Source organism: Gossypium arboreum, chromosome 4 (genome assembly GCF_025698485.1).
Source record: "Gossypium arboreum isolate Shixiya-1 chromosome 4, ASM2569848v2, whole genome shotgun sequence".
Taxonomy (NCBI): Eukaryota; Viridiplantae; Streptophyta; class Magnoliopsida; order Malvales; family Malvaceae; genus Gossypium; species Gossypium arboreum.
In genome coordinates, this window is record NC_069073.1 from 118978432 (window position 1) to 118996737 (window position 18306).

The following is an 18306-nucleotide window of genomic DNA, read 5'->3' on the forward strand; positions in this document are numbered from 1 at the left end:
CCGATCTACTCTCGAATTTCGCTCTTCTTGATCTATAATAGCAAATTTAGCTTATTTAATATCAACATTTATCAAAACAACCCTTTACTCAAACTTTGGCAAAATTACATTTTGCCCTAAACTTTCACATATTTGCACTTTTGCCCCAAGGCTCGTAAATTAAACTTCATCCTATTTTCTTATGTTTTATGACATGCTGATCATTTTTCCTTCTATGGCAACATCAAATTCACACACTAACATGTACTTATGACTATTAGGTATTTTTACCGATTAAGCCTTTTACTCGTTTTCACTTAAAACCAAGTAGCACAAGTTGTCTAACATAATTGAAAACCTCATATTCCATCATAAAACATCAAAATACACAAATTTCACCTATGGGTATTTTTCCAAATTTGATTCCTAACTTAAATTATTGCTAGCATAAGCTTTATCGAGCTAGGGACTTCAAAACGTAAAGATCATTAAAAGCGGGCTTGGAATCACTTACTATGAAGCTTGAAAGTTGAAGAAACCCCAGCTATGGAGAGAGGAAAGGTTCTGCTGGTAACTTGAAGAAGATGATACAATTTTATCATCTTTTTACCTTTTATTAATGTTAATAACCAAATGACCAAAATGCCCTCCTTACTAAACTTTCAAAATTCCTTCCATGTCCTAATTTTGTCCATGAACTTAAAATTGGTCAAATTACCATTTAAGATCTTCTAATTAATATTCCAAAATAATTTCATACTAAAAACTTCTAGAATGCAAGTTTTGCAAATTATTTGATTTAGTCCCTAACCTCAATTTAAGCACTTTATGCATAGAATTTTATCACGAAATTTTCACACAATCATGTAATCATACCATGAACCTCAAAATAATATATATATATATACATATATTTACCCTGAATTTGTGGTTTCGCAACCACTGTTCCGTTTAGGCCCTATTTCGGAATGTTACATGCCTTGCTGGTCTTGGTTCGTTTCTGGGTTGGCTTTGGGCAGGTACCGTGTTTTGTGGGAAAATGGTGACGGGTCTTTGGTTGTTCGTGGCGTATATGGGGTAGGACGGATGTGGTGCTTGGTAGTAAGGGGTTTGAGGGGGATAATAGAAATTCGGGGGTGCATAATTTCGAGGTCGGGGTTGGTTAGGATATGAATTGGGAATGTAACGACTCCCAGTTCCCACCATGTGGGCTTCTGGCTCTTTTTTCCTTACGGGTGCTGCTTTTCTTGAGCCTTCTGATCCTTCCATTCTACCGCTCTTGACGGCATTCTCTATGAGTTCACCGGATATTACAATATCCGTGAAATCCTTCGTGGCACTTCCACTAATTTGTCATAAAAGCAGTGCCTTTAAAGTATTGATAAAGAGAACGGTTATCTCCGTTTTTGTTAGTGGGGGTTCCACTTAAGCTGAGACGTCTCTCCATCTCTACGCATACTGTCTAAAAGTCTCTGATGGCTTTTTCTCTATCATTTGCAAGGTCATACGGTCTGGCATCATATCCGATATATGCTTGTACTGATCGCAAAATGCTGACGCCAAGTCCTTCCAGGATCGAATCTTTTCTCTACTAAGTTGATTGTACCACCGAAGAGCTGACCCTGTTAGACTATCTTGAAAGCAATGTATGAGTAGTTTATCCTCGTTCACATAACCGGTCATTTTTCGACGTAACATAATGAGATGTGCTTTTGGGCACCTTGTCCCATCATACTTCTCAAAATCAGGCACTTTGAATTTCGGGGGCAAAATTAGATCAGGTACCAAACTGAGTTCCTTGGCACCTAGTGCGGAGAAGACTTCAGTGCCTTCTATTGCTTTGAGTCTTTCCTCTAGACTCCTATATTTTGCGTCATGGCTATCCAATTTCAACTTGGCTACCTCTGCTAGGTCATCCAGATCTGGAACTAGTGGATCAGCAGGACTAGCCCCTGGGTTCGACGCGAATATTCTTTGCCCCAAATTAGTGGGTGGAGCAGGTGGCATAGGTCGATGTTCCAAGCCAGTGGGTTCCCCTTGAGTATACCCTCTTTGAGTTGTATATGAGGGCGGTGGAGTGAATCCCGGGGGATAGAGTGGATCCTGATCGTGGTGAATTCTTGACTGAGGTTCCATAACATCGGGGTTCTGCATTTTTCCTTTGACCAAAGTTGTCATCATCTCCATCATTTTAGCCATCTGATCTCTTTGCTCGAGTGATTCCTCTCGAGATTTCACCATTAGGTCTCTCGTCTCTTGTTGCGATTTGGCCAGTTGCTCTTGTAATTCCTTTTGAGCCCTTTCCATCCTTTCAATTCTCTCATTGAATTCAGCTTCCATTACTCTAACTTGTCGGCGCGTTTTATAGGAATGGCGCGGTTCCAGATTTGAAATCTTGCAACTGCGAATTATACGATTCTTTAGTTTCGGTGGATAATTATGGTGATGTGTACATGCGATGAATGAATGACTGAGTATATGAACGGATGAATGTCTAAAGAATAAATGATGCATAAATGTTAGTTATGAGTAAACATGCAAGAATTTGGTATTGATTTCAAGATAGCCCCATATTTAGGCATTTCATTTATCAACATAGTCTATTACACAAAGTTTCCATTTTTCCAACGGTTACACAAATTTCCTAGCCACATTGCCTTGTTTCTTCACTTGCTCTAAAAACTACGATATGCTCGATCTTTGGCTCGGAGGAATTGCAATCGAGAACTTGGCTTCATCGATAATTGAACAACTTGCATAGTCGCTGCAATTTCATTGATCAAGAAGTCGAGTTGCATTTCTTTTCTCGAGAGTTCCTTCATACGCGTGAATGTCCCTATCGTCATCGCTCACTCTTTTTTCTAGAGTCTTCGGAGGTTATCTAATTCTTTGTTGGCGAGATTGCAGCATATTTTCTAGATCTCGTGTTTTCCTTTTTAATTCTTGATGTTCAGACTGACTATTCGCAAATTCTGCAGTTTCATACTCGGCGTTCTTCCTTCTTAACTTTATCACAGCGCGCGCAGCCTTTTCCTCCTCTTTCTTTGCTTTTCTCTTCCAAAACTCCATTCCTCCCTTGATATTGCTAATTTCTTCCTTCCATTCTGCTGTCGACTTGTCCAACCCGCTATTCTTTATAGTGTTTCTTAATTTCTTGTTTTCCAAATGAAGGTCCTTTAAGTCGTTTCTCACAATCTCGGCTTCTCTTTGTACTTTTTCAGTTCTGGACCTTTCAACCTGAACTTCAATTTTCAGTTGATAGTTTTCTTCTTGAAGGGCACTAAGGTCCCGAGACATCTTGGCCTTTTCTCGTTCGAATTCTTGTCTTGCCATTTCTAGCTCAGACGGCGTTTCCTCCGAGAAAGGATTCTGGATGGTGTAGTTTATTGACGAGATTTGCTGACTATTTACCCGTTGCTTCCTCCATATGTCGTAGTCTGGGGTAAGAGTATCAGCATACAAGGCTAATTCCATGGTATGAATTTCCTTCCAAGACTTTGCAGTGTCTCGGACTCTCTTCATATATCCTTCACCCGCGAAAGCGAACTCGAACTGTACTAATCCTCCAGTTGCGGGTAGGAATTGTCACGAAGAAAATTGTCTTTAGACTAATAGCGGAGCATATCCAACTCCTCCCCATAACCCGAGTAAAGGTACCCAATCTTGGCTTCCACATTTGTATAGCAGAACTGAATGACGGATCCAGGGTGCTCTCCATGTTATATCCTCGGCGCGAAGATTCTGAAAAACTGATACCCAATGTTGTTCGGTGACTTCCTTCGGCCATTCTTTCTTGAGGTAAGCTTCTAGCGGGGAGAATGTTTTAGAAAACATATGGAACGGAGTGCGCTCTACCTTCTAGAAATGACTCAAAATCCAAACATTGAGCAACTGAGCACATCCACTAAATCGTCCCTTTCTAACCCTTCGACAAGTACTCAGAGACCTGAAGGTCTCGGCTAGGATAGTCGGGACAGGGTTGACTCCTTGTTTTAACCTTTTGAAGAAATCAACTACTGCAACTTCGAGATGTCCAAGAACTTTTGGGAAAATGACCAAACCATAAATGGCCAAAGCGAATAGATTTACCCTTTTCAGCATGTCGGGATGGTTCAGAGCCAAATCTCGTAGGGAGGACCATGGAATGCAAATGGTTTCATTCTTCTTCTTTATCTGTTTTTCAGCCCATGCATCAGTCATGTCTGTCAGTCTCACTAACTTTTTCTTAAAGGTCATTGGCTTAGGCTCCTTCACATATATTTTGCCGAATTGTATATTGTCGATGCGGAGTAAAGCAGCATACTCTTCTATGGTTGGAGTCATGTCTTCTTAATTGAAAGTGAAACAACGATAAGTGGGTCCCGTAATCGAACCATGACTTGAATCAACTGTTAAATCTATACGGATGGTGATCAGGTAAGCTATATCTCCATACCTCTCAGTGAAAATGTCTCTAGTGTCTGAATCCCACTGATGCCAAATTCGAACCAAATCCTCAAAGTTATTTTGGCGAACATTTACAGTTATATGTTCGGGTAAATTGGCAACACACTCTTCCACTAGACTATCCCCTTTTCTCTCGAGTTTTAGAGACCGATCCGAATCACGGCATTCTTCTCGGTTATTTGTGTAATTGACTCCTCCATCAGAAACCCGTTTTTTGGCAACCAACCTTTAATCAACACCTTCCTAATATGATGCCTATGATGCATGATGAAAATAAAAATAAAAACAAACAAACTTGGTTAGTAAACATAACAAATATAATTTGAAAAACAAATTAAACTACCCAATCCAATTAATTTGCATAAACAGTGTAAATGAAAGGCAAAAGGCATTTTCCCCGTGTACTTATTTTGGTGACTATAAGCGGACAGATGTTCGGCATGGCTCTAATTGGATAGATCGTATGGTTCATTATATGTAGTCTTGATTCTAGACAGGTACTCGAATTGCTCGTACTATCATATGCTAAGATTAACACGAAGCCTCGGTCATAACCCATCACAGGCTCACGAGTTCAATTCGAAGGATTACATTTACTTATGCCTATGCGGAGGGACAAGTTAACTCACGAAAGCATAAGTCATATGTAACCCGAAAGTATTCACTAGCCTGTGCGGAGGGACGAGTTAACTCATGAAGGTGTAGCATTTACTTTCACTTAAACGGACGGGGCCCGGGTAAAGAGCTCATGTTATGCGAAAATGCAAGTGCACGGTGTGTGGGGAAAAACTCATAAACCTTTACGTTTTACTTAAAGAAACTAAACCAAAATTAAAACCATAAAAATTGAAAACTAAAAACAACCAAATAAGCAAGTTAGAAGAAATATTTACAACACGATACAAATGCATGAATTTTGAAAACGAGACTTTCGGATCACGTCCAAATATTTACTTTGAGCAAGGAAATTTGAAAATTTTGACAAAACGTGTTTAATTCCAGACACGACTCTCAAAAAGGCTTCCCCAGCGGAGTCGCCAGCTGTAGCGACGTAAAAATTTTGGTTTTGGGTCGCTAATTGTGGCGATCTAGTGAAAAAGTTTGAAAACTAAAATTCGATTTTGAAATGAAAAGGAGTCGCCACCGATCCCTTTTTTATAGGTGTGATCGGACACCTATTAGATCTATTTTTAAAACAAAAGAAGACTAAGTTCAGGTCTGCGTTGAAATCCAGAGAAAAAATAGGGCTCGGGAGTCTGTTACGTGCGAGGAAGGTATTAGCACCTCATGACGCCCAAAATTGGTATCTCATAAACACAAAGTTGTCTTGATTTTCAAAAATACGGGTTCAATGTAAAATTTAGTCGTGATCCGATTAGAAAAACAAGAAATTTTAGTTTATTCCGTTTTTCTTTTAGAAGGGTATATCGCTTTAACACGGGTCAATTGACGTTCACCCAACATAGCGATGAACTCGATGACTTAATGTTAAATCGATATATTGCCTTGACTATTGGAATTAATTAGAAAATCGGAACGTAATTTTTAAGAGAATGCAAGACATAATTGATACGAAATGAAAATAAGCAAATAGAACGGCTTGATACATTTGAAACAAATAACAACATAACAATAATATTAGAAAATAATAACCGTGCATGCAAGATCAAATGCAATGTTAGCATTGAATACGAGAACGTAATAAGAATACAATGAATACACATATGAAGATAATTAAGAGTATATCGTAAAATATATATATATATAATAGTAGTAGTGTTAGAAATATACTATACGTATAATGTTTGAAATACGTATAAGATAGTAAAAAAGTACATAACTAGCAACAATAAAATAAAATATATACATGGAGATACATAAGAAATATATAATGATAATATCAAAATATTCACATAATAATATATAAAAGTATATGTATATAATATAATATGAAAATATATAATATTAAAACATAATAATACGACATTAAAAATATATGATACATATAAAGTATATTAAGAACACATATATACGACATATGAAGAATATACATAATACTAAACATTTAGGTATAATATATATATAAAAGGTAATAATACTTAGGCATATACAACTATATTAAGTATATATATACGTATTATAAATATATAATTGTATAATAAAACATAAACTAATACATAATAATAATAATAATAATAATAATAATAATAATAATAATAAAATAATAATAATAATAATAATAATAATAATAATAGTAATAATAATAATAATAATAAGAACAATAGTAATAATAATAGTACTAATATTATATGAATAATAAGAATATTTAATAAGAAAATAAGAATAAACAATGAAAATACACAAAACAAAAAAAAAGGACTAAAATTAAATAAAAACAGAGTTGTAGGCGAATTTTAAAGCAAAAAGATAAATAAAAGGATCAATTTGAAAGCGCGTGTAACTGCAGAGGGTTAAATAAGCAATTTACCCAAACATTTGAAACGGCGTCGTTGAAAGGAGGACTAGATCGCAAAGCGTAATAGATTTCAGGGCTAATTTATAAACAAAATAACTTGATTACAAACTATGAAAATGCGGAAGGGCTGATTGCGCAAATATCCCTTCCGCTTTAAAAAAACACGCGGATCCTATCGGAGCGGGTCGGGTCGACCCGACCCATACTCAAAACGGCGTCATTTTCTGCATTAAGGGGGGGACCAAAACGGTGCGTTTTGGCCCCCTATATAAGTTAAAAATTTCTGAAAAAATTCATTTGGGATGGGGAAAGAAAGAAAAAAAGGAGAGAAAGGGAGAGGGAGAGAGAGAGAGAGAGAGGAGCTCCGTGGGGTGGCCACCATGCAGTCACCGAGTCTCGGCCGTGGCGGTGGCCAGCCACCGTGCACGATGGCCGGAAATTCGAAAAGGTTAATTTTTTTAATTTTTTAATTTTTTGTATTATATTATTATTTTTATATATCTTAGTGTATATATATATGGGAAAATAGAACAGAAAACAAAACAAGAATAGATTCACAATCACCTTAGGTTTCTGGTTCTGATTTTCGTGTTTTGGTTGCCCTATTTGATATTATTCTTGCCTTTTTTTTGACTTCCCTCAACTTACTACTTGTATTTTTGTAAAAATCTATTTTTGTATTAATGGAAAAATGGCCGAACCTCCTTTACAAAAAGCCAAATAGGCTTTTATAGCCTTTACAAAATTGTATTTAATATTTATTGTCTTGTCTTCTTTCTGGTCCTACAGGGAATGGGTGAAGGTGACAGAGGCATGGTGGTACAGAGGAGCAGGTGGTCGACATGGTGGCATGGAGAGCTGGTGTCAGAAGGTTAGTGGGCAAGTGGGACTAGGGTTTCCCGATTCTGGTCTTAGGCTAGGGATTTGGTATTGGTTTGGGCTTGTTTTGTTTAGTGGGCTTATTGGGTCAGGGGTTTTTGGATTAGGGTAGGTTAGTTTAGGGTATTGGGCTAATAGTATTTGGGTTTGTAAAAGTGTGAATGGGTTTGGGTTTTAAGGGGTTTAGTGTTTTGTAAATGGGGTTTTAATTTGTAAATGAGATTGGGCCGAAATTGGCCTAGTACAACAATTACGATATATGAATTTTCAATCTCATAAACGTGCATATATCATGTGTAAATTTTGTCCGATTCTTTCTAATCATTTGTCATATATTTTTACTTGCACTGATAATATTAAAATCAATTGTAAAGTATTGTTTCTCCAAATATAGACACTACTTTTTTTTAACAATTTCATTATAAGTTTAGACTCTTTTCAACTTGTGTTTTAGTATACTTAAATTCAGATTTTTCTATATTAACAAAAATATTAATATCAATCAAATTAAAATTCAATTAATTACCAAAATCTTTTACTTGTCTTTATCTTTAATAATAATAAAATTATTAAGCACTTTTCTTTTTGACTTTTCCTTGTAATAAAATAAGAAATAAATATTGTATTGCAAAAACAACAAAAAGGGTATGTAATAACTCAATTATATGGTCAAATATGATGATAAATAGCGTACATTATTTATGGCTGTCATGTTCTTAGAGAACAATCTAAGCCAAATCCAGTAACCAGCAAAGAAAAACACATAAAAATGATAAATTTCAGACATGAATCACCATTCATAGACCAGAGTCAACATTATTCCATTTCTTGTTCTTGTTCTTGTTCTTAACAAAGCTGTCCACAATCTGCAATAACGACAGGCTTAGCAGTTCTTCCACTGCTAGACCCAACTTTTTCAATGGCTTTAACCACATCCATACCTTCAACAACTTGACCAAACACCACATGCATCCCATCGAGCCACTCGGTCTTAGCGGTACAAATAAAGAACTGAGATCCATTCGTTCCGGGACCGGCGTTCGCCATGGATAGTATGCCGGGTCCGGTGTGCTTCTTGATGAAGTTCTCGTCGGCGAACTTAGATCCGTATATCGATTCACCTCCGGTTCCGTTTCCGGCTGTGAAATCACCTCCTTGGCACATGAAATCAGGGATCACGCGGTGGAACTTAGAGCCTTTGAAGTGGAGTGGTTTACCGGAACGACCGACGCCTTTCTCACCGGTACAGAGTGCCCGGAAGTTCTCGGCAGTACGAGGAGTGACGTCTGCGAAAAGCTCCATCACGATCCGGCCGGCCGGTTGACCTCCGATCGTCATGTCGAAGAAAACCTTGGGATTTGAAGCCATAGTTAAAAAAATACTGAAAATTGGCTTATTTTTTGGATTTTGTTTTGGTGGGTTAGTGTGAGATTTAAGCTAAAGAGAAACTGGTTTATATAGAGAAGATGAATGAGGGTTGACCTGCAAACAGGTCGGGTTGATTTTTTAATGGATCTAATTCGGGTGTGGTCATCCATTTTCTTTTTAGTCCTTCAGTTTTACTTTAATGTTCAATTTGGTACTTAAGTTTAGTTTCAATGTTCAATCTAGTATCTATGCCAAAAAATACTTAAGTACTAAACTGAGGCAAGAAAAAATCAAATTTAAGTACTTAATTTGAACAAAGAAAAGCCAAATTCAAGAATCAATCTGATCAGAAAAAATTTAGATACCAAATTAAACATTAAAATGAAACTCATGTACCAAATAACATATTAATTCTTTTGTAGTTAAAGCTAAAAAATTAGGTAGATTCTTTTTATAGAAAAAAATAGGTAAGTCAATTTAGTCTTAACTAGATTGACATGATATTGTTGTCAATACAGGAAGACGTGAGTTCAAGTGGGCTAAGTTGGAGAGGGACTATGGGTAGTTTTAAACATTATGTTAAAAAGAATAGATATGATCAAAATGTATAACGAGATTAATAGCAAAATTGAGTAAAGTTCGATCTCACAAATTAAAACTTGAAAATTATTATATGATATTTAACTTTTTTAAATATCAATTAAAATATATCTCATAATTATTTAATTCATATATAGGATTAAAATATTTTCCTATTGATGTACCAAATAATTAGGTTATATTATTATCTCTTTAAAATGAAAATTTTAATTAACATTAAATTATATAAGATAAATACCTTAAAAAACCTCTCTTACGAAATAATTTATATTTTATATTTAAAAATTAAATGATAAAATTGTGGGTCAAAATTGGATTCGATTCACATTAAATTTGAAATAAATTCGATATACGAAAATAAGAATAATTATTTAAAAGAAAAAGAAGTATCAGATGCGATACGGCAGAGTTTTGTTGGACCATTTTTCCACTATAAAATAATTTTAATAAAAATAAGTTATCATTATTGTTAAAATGCATAAATAAAGTTACATAAATGTTAATTAAGACCGAGATGCCCCTTTTAATCTAGCGTTATACACACGCAAGCTAAATGCGGTCCATTTTATTTTATTTTTGAGGGATTTTTTTTTTACGCTACTTTAAATATTATAGAAATTCAAGTCAACATTAAGTAAATTTATTCATGAGCCAAGTTCAGTTGGGCCCAATTAAAATCTTAAGCTCATTTGTTAGGTCTGTGTTCGGCTTGGGCTCGAAAAATGAGTTTAAAAAAATTTATTTAAACTCAATCTAAATAAAAAATATTAATTTTTTAAAAAATATAATACATTAAAAATATTAAAAGCATTAAAATACATGTTTACCAATAGATTAATAATAAGTTAAATATATATATATATATACATACTTAAATAACACTAATATCGCCCTTTAAAAATTTTTAAAATTTTAAATTAGTAAAGGTAAAATTACTCTTTAGTCCTCTAAAATTATAAAAATTTGGCTTAATCCCTTAAAGATTATAAAGATATAGACTAAAAAAAATTAAAATTTCATTAAGCCCCCCCTAAAAAATTGTTCTGGCTTTGCCCCTGTCTAAAATAGTAACAAAATTAACAATAAAATAATAGTTATACAATATCTAAATAATAGCAACAAAATAGTTACAACATAATAGTGAAGCAGTATTAAAATAGTAAGAAAACAACAAGAAAATAGCAGCAAAATAATAAAAAAACAACAACAACAATAATAAAACAGCAAAAACACAACCATTTTTTTATTTTTGCAAATTCGGGCTAGGTGGAGTCGGGCTCAAGCCAAAAAAGCTTTACCCGAGGTTTGACCCGTTTTCTAAATAAGCCTTACTTTTTGTTGCCCAGGCCTATTTTTTGGGCCTAAATTTTTATCTAAACCTTCCCACTTTTTGAGTCAGGCCACAAGTCTAGGACTAAGCAACTTTGTTTAATTTTTTTCTCTAGTATAATGATTTATTTGACCTTTTAATTTATAAAAAATTTATTTTAGTCTTTTATTTTATTTTTTACTTTTTATTTTTTTAGCCTTTAAACTTGTATGATTTTTCAAATCACCCAAAATAGATGGAAAAATTAACATCAATTAAAATTTTAAGTTTTAAACATTTCAAAAAATAAAAATTAGTAAAATTATTAAAAATATATAAAATATTTTTATTTAAAAAATAATTGCTAACATGGCAATCCACGTGTTTGCCACATTAGCAAAGTTAACAAACATTAACTTTTTCATATATTTTAGGGTGATTTGACAAATAATAAATAATAAAGAGCTAAAATAATTTTTTTTGTAAAGTTAAAGGGTCAAATAAGTTATTATGTCTTTTTTTTTAATTTAAATAGAGTAACAACCTTACTTGTTAACTCAACCCTTAAGGAATTATCATTTTGATCATATAAAAAAATTTCTTTTAGTTTCATAACGGTTGTTAGAGAAAATTTTATTTTAGTCACTCAACCATTAACTTTATTACAATTTTCGACTTAACCGTTAATAATTGAGTGAATAAAATAATATAAAAATTCTAAAGGTGACTTCAAAATTAAAAGGATTTATTTATGAGGGACTAAAATGAAGGTGCCTAATATATCTTAAAATTATTTTAACACATAATATTAATGCATTTTGTTGGATTATAGTAGTTTTTTTTTTTTTGAAAAATCTCATTATAGATTCTGATAATATCTACTCTTTTAGACACAATGTCCCTCCCCAACCCATAAATGGGACGGATAATGCGCTTCGATACACTTGAATTCACTTTCTCTTGTACTGACAACAATACTTAACCAATCGAACTAAGTCTCAATCCGTTGAATTTTAGTTGTATTTATATTGGTCCTTATTATTGCAATAAAAATGACATAGTTTTATAATCAGCAACTAAAGAAAAGATTCTACAAGCACGTCCAACTTAATTAATTTAAACATTTTCTTATATGTTTTACTTAATTTATCGCCCCTACGAAGATAGACCTTTTTTATTGCATGTAACACTTCATTTTACATTACACCCTACGTACTTCAAGGATGATGTGGAGCAAACGGCGGCAACGGCGGCCATTTTCCGAACTTGGGGTGGTGGAAATACTTGGGAGGAAGCTTGGGAAGCGGAGGGCACGGCTTCTTAGTAAATGGAGGAATCTTCGGAAGAGGAGGAAGTGGCTTGTGAGGAATAGGAGGGAAGGGTTTCGGTTTGTAAATAGGAACCGGCGGTGGAAGCGGCTTCTTATAAACCGGCACCGGATGAGGCTTATAAACCGGTGGTTTGTAGACAGGAACCGGCGGTGGAAGCGGCTTCTTATAAACTGGCACCGGAGGAGGCTTATAAACCGGTGGTTTGTAGACAGGAACCGGTGGAGGGAGTGGTTTCTTGTAGACCGGCACCGGATGAGGCTTATAAACCGGTGGTGGAAGAGGTTTCTTGTAGATGGGAGGGTGAGGGTAATGATGGTGGAAGCTTTTCAATGGCGGAAGTGGTGGAAGCTTAGGCAATGGAGGGAAGTTGTGGTGGTGGTGAGGCCAAAAGGAGGCTGAGACACATGTTATTGGTGAGAATTTGAGGTTCTCTTTTAACCCAAACTGGTGTTTCTGGTCGGTGGTGGATTTGAAAACTAGCTTAGAGGATTCTAAGCCATTAATGGAAGGGCAAGGTTGAGGTGATGATACAGTGTGAAGCTGTGCGTAGCAATGTTCATTCAATTTGCCATCTTTGAACAAGTGTTGTGGAAGAGAGACTTTGAAATTGCCTTGTTTGTCAAGCTTTCCAGACCCTCTGGTTTTGAAATGGTCATCATTTTCTGGCTTGCAATCTATGGTTACAAGAAGACCTAGAAAGAGAAAACGCCATTAACATAACATCATAAATATTGCTTCAAATTAAAGAAAGGGAGAATACACCATTAACATAACATCATAAAGTTTAATTTTCTAATGTTAAAAAAATGTTAGTGTGATGGTTCAGTGGTAGTGTCCAGATTTATACGCTAATAATGAATAAAATAAAGACCTCTTTTTACTATTTTTTATACCTTTTGTCTTACTCATGACTAAAATTTATTTGATCCATGGTTTATCTATAAAATTTACGAGTTTAAATTTTTGGGGAGAAGTGTATCTTTATTTAAACAGGTTTTTTTTTTTGGATGTAATGTGTAGTGTGGATTTATCCCTATCATGAGTGCTTGAGTATCAACTCTTTAATTGACCATTGTCAATAAAAAAGTATGTACATATAATTGAGTTTGAATTCGGATATGTATGTATCTCAATCTTAGTGTAATATGTGTGTTGAGGAGAGGTGGCGCTCTGGGTTAATCTTGGAACTTCAACGAAGGTATTGTTCTCTAAATTTCTATGCTCGATCCTACTCCACTAAAGAAATGTTTAACATTTGGCCTTAATGGGTTTTGAACTCATGCCCTTATATGGCATTAGTCGGTAAGAACTAGACCTGTTCATGGATCGGGTTACCGTCCAAGCCCAAAGGCCCATCAAAAATTTGAAAGAGTTTGAGTAAAAAAATTAGGCCCAAAAAAATGGATTTAAGCAAAAAAAAATTAGGCCAATGTATAATATGGGTCGGGCTCGAGGCTTGAACATTCAAGGCCTGAGCCTGACCCGACCCATTTTTAAGTTTATAATACTTTATATTATGTTATTTTTATATATTATATAATTTAGAAAACATTAAAAAAATAAACCTATACTAAATATATAATAGTACTCTAATGTAAATATTAAAATAAAGTTCAGATGACTATATAAAAAATTTTAATAAATAAAAAGTATAAAATTATTAAATAGTAAAATAATATAAAATAAATATTTTTAAAAAAATTAAAAAATAATATGGGCTGACCTAAAATAGGCTTAGATTAGTCTTTTGCAAATATAGAAGAGTTTGAGTAAAATTTTAAGCCTATATTTTGGGTCGAAGCAGGCTTGGACAAGTATAAAGTATATTAATATTATGGCTAGACCCGGCTTGAACTAGTCCATGAACACCTCTAGTAAGAGACAAAACTCACAGCTAATCAAATATAAACACCCAAAAATAATTCTTCCACTGAGGATCCAAAACCGACCCAAACAACGAGCTACTCTCAACAATATAGGCCACTACAACAAGCAAGGAATGGCCTGGAGATTAATTGAGCAGCTTAGATGAAAACAATACCTGAAAATGCTTGGGTGGTGTCCAAGTTATTCTCTTTGCAATCTGCACATTCACCAACCCCGACCACTTCAACTGTTTTACCATCACCGTTAGCATTGCAAAACGTGGTCACAAATAATACTGACCATACTGTGAACGCCACAAGTGCTCTTCCTCGAAACTCGAGGTTCTCCATTGTTATTGCTTCTGTGGTAGTGATATGATATCAGAGATTGGATACAGAAGCCTTATTATATAATGGTCTTCAAAAGGGATCGTTGGATCACCATTTTCAATGGCTTACCGACACCACACTTAAATGCCTCACATAAGGTTAGGGAACGGGACCCTCACCACCTCTTGAGATAACTTTGGTGTAGACACGTAGCTTGAATTTGAAATTTTCACTGATTAATTTCATTTTAAACTTTGGTTTGATATAATAATAAAAAAATTAATAATTTAAATTTGAAATGATTTTGTTAAGTGTTTTTGTTATATATTTTCTTTAATGGGGAGAATCGAATATTTATATGATATAGTTACTGTTCATGGAATTAACGTTCTAGGTAAGCTCCATGTATATAGACACGTATGTTACCCTAGACTTAACATGTGTTCGTTGGTCCAGGTGCTTGCCGGTTCATTCGTTTGGCTTTGTACCATGTGCTCACGAACACCCAGGGATGTGCGAACTGGGCTCGCAAGCCCTCCTCGTGAGCCCCTTAACGACTCCACCTAGTGGGGTCCAAACTCGGGTTGTAGGTCGGTAGCCTGGGTTATATTCAAGTTTCGGGTTGGCAATTGGATATCTCATAATAGATCTAATTCAAAAATTGAACTTCAAATTTAAATGATTTGAACCAAAACAACCCGAAATTGAAATGGCTCGAACTTAAAACAAGTTAAACTCAAAATGATTCAAACCCAAAGTTAATCTAAAAATTCGAGTTAATTCAATCTAGACTGATTGGTCTAAAACTGATCCGACCCACTCAATTTATATGTGAATTTGGTGTAATGGTTTGAAAAAGATTGTAATGTTACCTGAATTACCCGAACCCAAAATAACTGGAAATTAAAATGGCTCGAACTTAAAGTTATTCGAACCTAAAATTGATTCAAACCCAAAATTAACATGAACTGAAATGATTTTAAAATTTTAAAATTCGAATTAACCCGATCTGAATTTGATTTGATCTAAAACTAATCCAACCCACTCAAATTACAAGTGAATTTAGTATAATGGTTTGAACCCAAAACAACTTGAAATTAAAATGATTCGGATCTAAAACAATTCGAATTCAAAGTAATCTAAACTTAAAATTAATTTAAAAATTGATACGATTTAAATTAATTTAATCCAAAACTAACCCTACCAACCTAATTGACAGGGTGTTTAGTGTAATGGTTTGAAAAAGATAGTAGTGTGCCACAACCCCACAACCCCACGACCGATCGGCTTCATTTGTGCCAATGATAGTATCTTTCATTGAATGAGCTCTCAACTGCACAACGAACAGCTAAATTATGCTTTGTGTTTTCTCATATGCATTTTAAAGCCTACTTACTAACTTTCATAAATAATTTTGTTTATATTTACACAATTTTTTGTTGAATTACAAAAATGGTCCTTCAATATTCATCTTAATTTGAATTATTTAAATTGTGCAACATTATGAATTTCAAATAAAGCAACCACAAATGCCAACCAATTTGATTATTACTCAAAAAAACTATTTGCTTTCTAAGTTGTTCTTACTTCTTAGTCATCACTATCATAATTAAGCTCATTTTGTGAGACAACCCCTTGACTATTTTCCATCTAATAAATATGGGGTTCATCCATGTCTTTAAAACAAAAGTGGAGGCCATGAATTTGCAAGTCCCCTCCCCCCTTGATCCAACCTTGGGCGAAACCCTAAATTACCTTTATTATTGAAAGCACATGGTGGAGGTGGACCCTTTCCTTGACCATCAAAGATAATCTAGTAACTTTGCCAAAAGGGGTCTCTAGAAATGAAACCATTTGTTTTAGATTGAAGGTAGCTAGGGTAACCTCAAATGATATTATAATTCACCCTAATGGTTTAAAGAAAATCATTATACTTGAATTTAATTTTCAAAGCATACTTTGAAGCTTAAGCGAGAGCCGAAGAGAGATAAGAAATAAGTATATAAATGAAAAAAGTTATTGAAAATAAATTGATTAGTGTCGGTACGTTTAATATCTTCTTTTTTTTTTTTTTGTGAACCGTCTCATTTTATCCTAAAACATAATGTCAACTAATAAGGATGTGACACTTAACACGTTTATATTAGACGTCATACACTTTTAGGGTAAAAAAATTAGATACTTAAATAAGAAAAACGATATAAATTGAGAATCAATTTTGTAATTAAGCAAAAAAAACATCTTCACATAAATTAATGGCAATGCTGGATTTAGTTACACTTCTTTTTCAAAAATCGGTTTCAAGTGATGTGATTACCATGTGATTAAAAGGAAAAACAAAATCAATCATGGATTTAAATGTTGAAAATGTAGTTATAGGTCACATACAAAAATGTAGGGTCAAACGTTACTTAAATATTTTTCAATTAAAGACAACATTATGCACCTTAATATTTGGTGAGATGGAGTTGCGGATGATATTTATCCCCTATCAAGCTTGCTAATGAGTAGGGTAAAGGTGTATTCATGTAATCTTATGTTTTAACGCAAGTTGTGAATATAAACCAATAAATCTATTTATAAATCGAGTTGGGTCAACTTTCGTAATAAAATTTTGATGAAAGTTATCATTTAGTAGGTTTTTATACCAAAGGCTCAATCGAATTAAGTTCGTAGTGTCTACCAATTTCGTAATTAGGATCTCATGAAGATGCCTCTCCTTCCTCCTTTCTCCCTCCTTTCCCCTTATTTCATTTGTTTATTTATTTGCTTTGTTTTTACGCGAAACCGTTGAATTTAGTAGATATAAATACAGATTCTTATATCAGAGGGTCTTTATCTATTTTTTTGTTTGTTTATCATCTTTCGTCTCTATCAAAGACCCATATTTATTTTTATTTAGTCCAATAAGAAAATATTTTATCATTTTTATATTCGCAATTCAATATAGATGAATATTTCATAACATATATATGTCCTTCTTACTCTCAGTTTTCTCAAACAATTTGGTGGAATACTCGAATGTTCGATTTCTTTTTCATCTTAGCTTCATCTTTTTTATTCTTATAGTTTTATTAGACTATCCTATATAACCATAATAAGAATAGGATAACTAAAAATAAAAATGAAAATTAAATTTATTCATTATTAAATTATTTATTTATTTCTTTATAGTATATAGCTAGAACTAATTATTTATATTTAATAAATACAATTAATTATTCCATTTATTTTTATTTCAAATTCAAGATAATTCAATTTTTTTTAGTTTCAAAAGAGTTCCATTCTAATTATCTAGACTTATAACGTATCATTTCATTTATATAATGATAATATATATAAATAAATAAAAATACTTTGACTCTTATTATATCTATTTAGAACTCTAAACTAAATAAAAATAAATTTAATCTATATTAAATCTATTAAATTGATCGATTAAATAAATTCTATATAACTTAGATGTAAATATACTAAAATCTAAAAATAAACTAGAAAATAAAAATAGAGTCAGTAATATTAGGAATAATTAATATAGAATATACTAATAGAACCAATATATCATTTGTTTCTAAATTTAAATGGAATTTGAGATTTAATATTTGTAATTAAAATTTTTAAAATTAAATCATCCCATTTTTTATTAAAAAATCTTAATTCAATATTTGACATAGATAATATTTTCTATTTAAATTTATCAATTTCAAATTTATAAATTCAACA

At 33.4% G+C, this 18306-nt stretch overlaps 2 protein-coding genes across 2 annotated transcripts; both read right to left on the reverse strand.

Annotated features, from left to right (window-relative positions):
• Positions 1-8400: 8400 nt before the first annotated feature.
• On the reverse strand, positions 8401-9235 carry LOC108460743 (peptidyl-prolyl cis-trans isomerase-like). The gene has a single exon (XM_017760363.2). It carries the CDS (start codon positions 9146-9148, stop codon positions 8627-8629), a length of 522 nt encoding a protein of 173 aa, XP_017615852.1. The 5' UTR covers positions 9149-9235; the 3' UTR covers positions 8401-8626.
• A 2833-nt stretch (positions 9236-12068) lies between these two features.
• On the reverse strand, positions 12069-14719 carry LOC108460742 (proline-rich protein 4-like). Its single transcript, XM_017760362.2, has 2 exons — positions 14430-14719; positions 12069-13080 (listed from the first exon to the last, which is right to left on the reverse strand). The coding sequence occupies exons 1-2, from the start codon at positions 14602-14604 to the stop codon at positions 12275-12277; spliced, it is 981 nt and encodes a 326-aa protein (XP_017615851.1). The 5' UTR covers positions 14605-14719; the 3' UTR covers positions 12069-12274.
• Positions 14720-18306: the final 3587 nt, after the last annotated feature.

Bases quoted from the DNA above. Each gene is read 5' to 3' on its own strand.
- LOC108460743 (XM_017760363.2), bottom strand. From the start codon at position 9,148: ATGGCTTCAAATCCCAAGGTTTTCTTCGACATGACGATCGGAGGTCAA.
- LOC108460742 (XM_017760362.2), bottom strand. From the start codon at position 14,604: ATGGAGAACCTCGAGTTTCGAGGAAGAGCACTTGTGGCGTTCACAGTA. The intron at 13,081-14,429 runs GTATTGTTTTCA...TTCTCTTTCTAG, and splicing joins CACCACCCAAGCATTTTCAG to GTCTTCTTGTAACCATAGAT.